The following is a 6,000-nucleotide window of genomic DNA, read 5'->3' as shown; positions in this document are numbered from 1 at the left end:
AGAAATTATGCATTTCTATAAAGACAGCATCACTTAAGTGAAATTAAACTTGACTTTATTGACTGGTTCTGAAATACTTTATTCCCTGTATAGACTAAGAGAGGGAGATTGAGTTACTAATTTTGAGGAGTAGTTAATAATATATATATATAAATATATATATCATAAATATACAAATATACTTACACTATAATTAATAATTTGATTTTCAATGTTTCTGAAGGAATAGACATACAAAAATGTAAACAGTGCTTAACACAGTTATGTACTTTTTATTTAACAAAAAGTAATGCCATCTAATAATATCAAAAGAGTCAAGTTAATTGCTCTTGACAGGTCTCTGAGTATAAATATAATTAAGTATGTAATATGAGTAAGGAAGGTACAGAAGCTTTGAGGACCAGTATAATACAGACCAAGTATTAGTTAGTGTAAAAATCCAATAGCAAACATGTTAGTATTTTTTCACAATACCTGTTTATATAGTATTATAGAATGATCCCTGGGCTTTGTGCATGCTAGACAAATACTCTGCCACATCTTCAACCACAAGTTTCTCTTAGCAGGGAGAAAATGTTCTGTTAGAAATATGACCAGGTGGTGGTGGTGAATGCCTTTAGTCCCAGCACTTAGGAGGGAGAGGCAGGTGGATCTTTGTGAGTTTGAGGCCAGCCTGGTCTACACAGCAAGTTTCAAGATAGGCTCCAAAGCTTCACAGAGAAACCCTGTCTTGATAAACCAAAAATAGAAAAAAGAAAAGAAATACGTAGATTAGATAAGGTGGAGTTAATGGCTGCAGTATTGAATTTCCTGACTGAGAGTGCATGTAGTCTTCCTTATATTCAGATGCTACTAGACCATTTATGATATCTCTTCATAGTGGTTATATTTTTTTAATTATATGATCTTCATGGACTTGTTTTCAGATTTTAATGTGTCTATATCATACATGAGTCATTCATTTTTAAATGAGCTTATGTCTATTACATCACACTTTGGTAAACGCAAGGCATTAAGAGGTGAATTAGTTCAGTGTACAGACCCTGAATGGCAGATGTCCATAAAAATACTACGGCTGTTAGTTTTATTAGATTTCACACATTCAGTATTGTGTGAAGAATTTGTTTCTAATATAAAACTAAAAAATGGCAGTTATGAAGAAGACTTTAATTACTTGTCTGTTTTTCTTCCTATATTGTCATTTTCTCTGCAGATAACTTTTGAAACATCAGAAACTTTTATTCTTAGAAAACTAACAACATACTCTCTAATTTTCTTTGTCCTAATGCCATAAACAATTGGGTTAAGAAAGGGTGGTACCAGAAGATACATATTGGCAATGAAGATATGAACTTGAGGGGCCACGTTGTGACCAAAACGGTGGGTCAGGAATGTAAAGACAGCTGTGGAATAGAAAACCAGAATTACACAGACATGGGAACCACAGGTCCCTAAAGCTTTAAGACTTGCTTCTCTAGAGGGGAGGCGAAAGACTGCACGGAGGATCAAAACATAAGAAAGGGCAATGAAGAAGCCATCACAGGAGCCAATGACAGAAGCCACGCTGAGGCTGTAACGTTTGGTAGCTCCTGTGTCCACACACGCTAGCTTCACTACAGCCATGAACTCACAGTAGGTGTGTGCAATGATCCGAGATCTGCAGTAGGGAAGCTGCTTGAGCAGGATGGGGTGTGGGGTGAAGAAGCCTACTCCCCTCAGCACCACAGCTACTCCCATTTGGGCAATACGATTGTGGGTGAGAATTATGGCATGACGCAATGGGTCACAGATGGCCACATAGCGATCAATGGCCATGGCCAAGAAAAAGCCAGATTCCATGGCAGTGAAGCTGTGGATGAAGAACATTTGAGTAAGGCAAGCATCAAAGGCAAAGTCATGAGCTCCCATCCAGAAGAGACACAGCATGCGTGGCAGTGTAGACGTGGAGAGGACCAGGTCAGTGACTGACAGCATGCACAGGAAGAGGAACATGGGTTCGTGGAGGCTGCGCTCTGCTCTCACCACAGCCAGGATTGTCACGTTGCCCATCACAGCCACTATGTACATGGAGCAGAAGGGAATCCCAATCCAGACGTGGAGGTGCTCCAGTCCTGGGATGCCCATCAGCCAGAAGGTGCTTGGAGAGAGTTGGGACTTATTAGCTGGCCCCATGGTGATACTGCCCAGTATTTGTAGATGAAGTCCTCCTTGTAAAGTGAGCATGCTTTGCTAAGGTTGTTAGAAACAACTCTGAAAGTGAATGAGAAATAAAGCTAGGGTATCCTAAAAACTCACAGTACAATAGTATGCAAACTTTCACAAAAGCAGTGGGTTCTCAACCTGTGGGTCATGATCACAGGGGTTGCTTAAGACCATCAGAAAACACAGACTTTTACATTACAATTCATAACTATTGTAAAATTACAGTTTTAAATTATCAATGAAAAAATCTATGTAGGTAATGGTCACCAGAACATGAAGATCTATATTAAAATTTTGCCATATTAGAAAAGTTGACAACCATAGAACTAGAGTGTAAAATACATCCTTAGTGACACTGGAAAAAAAACATGCACCCAGACATCAAAAGTTGATAATAGATCAAGTGAAGAATCTCAAAATTTTAAGAAACATTAAACTTATTTTGCAATTTGTGATAAAACAAATTCCAAGCTTATTTTATATTCAGTTTGTCTTAATTCTCAGAAACATTTGAAACTTTAGATGTTAGCATCATACCTAAATCTTCCTCCCTACCTCCTTCTCTCTCTCTCTCTCTCTCTCTCTCTCTCTCTCTCTCTCTCTCTCTCTCTCTCTCTCTCGTGTGTGTGTTTTCTAAACACATTATTTGTGTTCCACAGACTGTCCATTGGATCCTTATTTGCCAATACTGTCATAGACACTATTCCCAAGGGACATTTTCTACTATTGTACAAATGTGCAGTGTTTTCTACATGCCAGATTTTCTAAAATCTTCAAATTAACAAGAGTTTTCTGTTTTTTTAAGTAAAAATTTTCAATCCATATGATCCCATTATTTTAAACTTTAATTTCAGAAAATGTGGTTTCTGTTTCTTCTTTACTTCCACTATGCTGAACAAATTTGGTATAAAACAGAAACTCTTATACTTTTCTTGATATTTGCACATATGTGTGTTATCTGTCACCTTTTTTTTATATGAATTGAGGGAAGAGCATAATGTCTAGATTCTCCTGAAATGGAAAACAAGGCATAATCTTAGAATGTCTATATATGTTAATGCTTAGCTGAAAATTCTATGCAAAGTAAATACTTATTTTCATCTTGCAGGTATAGAAAAGGAGCTCAGAACCTTATAGATAATGCAAGAGCATCACGGAAGGCAAAGGAAGGCATCATGCACAGGAAGGTCCTGATCCATGAGAATTCTACTATACCGTTGACTATACAGTTCATTTTTTTCAGTGTGTTAAACTTAATTTTTCCTGTCACATATTACATTAAAAATTATGTAAAACAAAATTCTGAGATACCTATTAAAAATGCTCTGAGTTTTCTCTTCCAAATTTCGTAAAGGAATCATGTTGATGTGGGTGAAGTGTTGAAAAGGGAGCTACGAATGATTGCTTTTCTTTTTACCCCTCAGTTCAGGATACTTCTTTATGACCCAATATTTTTAGTCTAGAATTCATTGCTTGCTTTTTATTCTTTCTTATTTCTAAAGACTTACTAGTTTGAAAAATAACTGACTGAATAGTCATTTTTAGGGACAGAGCTTTATGAAACCTAAGACGTCCTCAAATTCTCTAGAGAAACTTAGGATGATTTTGAACTTTTTATCCTCCTGCTTCTACATCCCAAGTGCTAGGATTGCAGAGGTGTGCTACCAGGCCTAACACTAAAAACATATTTAAAACATATTTCTTAACTAATTTAACATTTCTAAGATGATATATAAGCATATAAATGTATTATGCATGTGAATGCCCATGATATTTGATATATGTATAAATATCAATGATCACAAGCATACAAAATGTCCTTATGGTGAAGGCATTAAAAAGTCTTTGATTGGGCTGGACAGATGGCTTAGCGGTTAAAAACTCTGCTCTTCTGAAGGTCCTGAGTTCATTTCCCAGTAACCACATGGTGACTCACAAGCATTTATAATGAGATTTTGTGCCCTCTTCTGGCCAGCAGGCATATATGTAGGCAGAATACTGTATACAGAATAAATAAATAAATAAATCTTATTAAAAAGTATTTGATTTCCTTTTGTAAAAGGCAATTAAGGTAACTAGGAGAATATATCAGTTTGGGTTGTGTTAAAAGAATGTTTCCTGCTTGTTCTTGCTCAACTGATCATCTGAATAAGGACACTTTTTAACTACAGGCCTTGATGACATCAATTTTTAATGCTAAAGAGGCCAAAACTAGTTGTTTCTGCATGCAACTGTCTCTGCTACCATGATCTGTCTTGGTCAAGCTACTGAGATGTTATTGTAATTCTTACCTTTATTGCTAATCATTCTATATAGCATAATTAGCTAGCAAGTAACTATATTTACTGTACTTTCAAAAAGGCTTTGAGCATTTATTTATGGTATTTATCCTTAACTTTGACACAGTTCTTCAAAGAATAAACATTACCGTTTTGAGGATAGCATTATTCTGTCCATACAAATGCAAGTGTAGCTCTCTTCCCCATCTCTGTTCTTATGTAACTATGTGAATAGCTGACCATTCTCCAGAGGTCCACCTTCTGTAAGAAATAGATTCAAATCTCATTCACCTTACATCAGCTGGACTTACAATTCATTCTGGGTTTCATCTGATTAAGGGTGTTGCTTAAAGAGCAATTAGTGGTCCACTGGGAAAAATGGTTATTTTCTGAAAAGACCAGAACTAAATGAATTTTAGGAAAAGTAATTATTATGAATATCTTTAAGATAACTAATGATGACATTGCCCTGATGTCATTTTGGTATTTTGATATTTAAATTTTTGTTGAATGTATCAAAATGAAACACAAATGAAGCAGTACCTATATATATATATGTATATATATATATATATATATGTACGTATATATCTTTTGAGAGCTTAGGTAAACTCTTTGTTAGGCTGGCGGGTTAATGTTTAAAAGTGTCTCTTCTCTGTTAATCTTTTTTTCTCAATCTTTTAAGTAATCTTTTGTAATAGAAAATTACATTTTAACAAATAAGGAGAAAGACTTATGAATAGACAATAAAAGGTAATGTCAGGACCTGAATCCAGACAGGTCTAGCTTCAAATATAGTTCTTGTAATTATTGGATCACTGAAATTAAAAAAGAAGAGTTTATTTGTCTAAATTCAGTTGCATGCTTTCTTTTATAAAGCACTTAGTTCAATGGATGATATCCCAAATGATCAGCAGTTGCTACTCAATCTGATTCCTGTTGCCAATCTTCACATCACCTAGATCACTCTTGGTTTATTTGAAACTTCGACAGTGTAAAACTTTGTGTCCTCTAGGCTAAGCTAGGCCCTGCTCCAAATAATGTAATATACTTTGAAGATTCCCCTTGGAAGGCCTCACCCTAACTGGGGAGTAGAAAGCAGAGAGGGTGGGACAGGGTGGTGGGGAGCAGGGGAGGAGGGGAGGGAGAGGAAGCTGGGATTGACATGTAAAACAAACTTGTTTCTAATTTAAATAAAAAAGAGACGGAAAAAAACCCAAACTTTGTATTGTCTTCTTGTTGAGCACTGCTTTGTGTTAGTGTTCTTCCTATTTTCTTTCCTCCAACATGTGTGTCCTGTGTGTTTTGAGATTAAAAACAGAAAGTCCCTGTTTAAGAAAGTGCTGATGTCAAGAACTAGAATCAAAACTGGAGAAAAAAAAGTGTCTGATGGGAAGGGGAGGGGAGAAGATGTGGAAGACAGTCAGGTATGGAAACAATATTTTCAAGGTTAATTTTATTTGCACATGAAATGATCTAATGCAACCCCTTAAAAAATACTAAAGAAAGAGTGGCCAAT

The 6,000-nt window shown here is 35.9% G+C and overlaps 1 protein-coding gene across 1 annotated transcript; it reads right to left on the bottom strand.

The window, feature by feature from the left end:
* Positions 1-1,170: 1,170 nt before the first annotated feature.
* On the bottom strand, positions 1,171-2,172 carry LOC101831052 (olfactory receptor 52M1-like). The gene has a single exon (XM_040731667.1). It carries the CDS (start codon positions 2,170-2,172, stop codon positions 1,171-1,173), a length of 1,002 nt encoding a protein of 333 aa, XP_040587601.1.
* Between the last annotated feature and the right edge of the window lie 3,828 nt (positions 2,173-6,000).

The sequence above is a fragment of the Mesocricetus auratus genome, unplaced genomic scaffold (assembly GCF_017639785.1).
Source record: "Mesocricetus auratus isolate SY011 unplaced genomic scaffold, BCM_Maur_2.0 Super-Scaffold_4256, whole genome shotgun sequence".
NCBI lineage: Eukaryota > Metazoa > Chordata > Mammalia > Rodentia > Cricetidae > Mesocricetus > Mesocricetus auratus.
The sequence above is the reverse complement of the archived record's forward strand: the minus strand, read 5'-3'. Positions and strand labels throughout refer to the sequence as shown.

Bases quoted from the DNA above. Each gene is read 5' to 3' on its own strand.
- LOC101831052 (XM_040731667.1), bottom strand. From the start codon at position 2,172: ATGGGGCCAGCTAATAAGTCCCAACTCTCTCCAAGCACCTTCTGGCTG.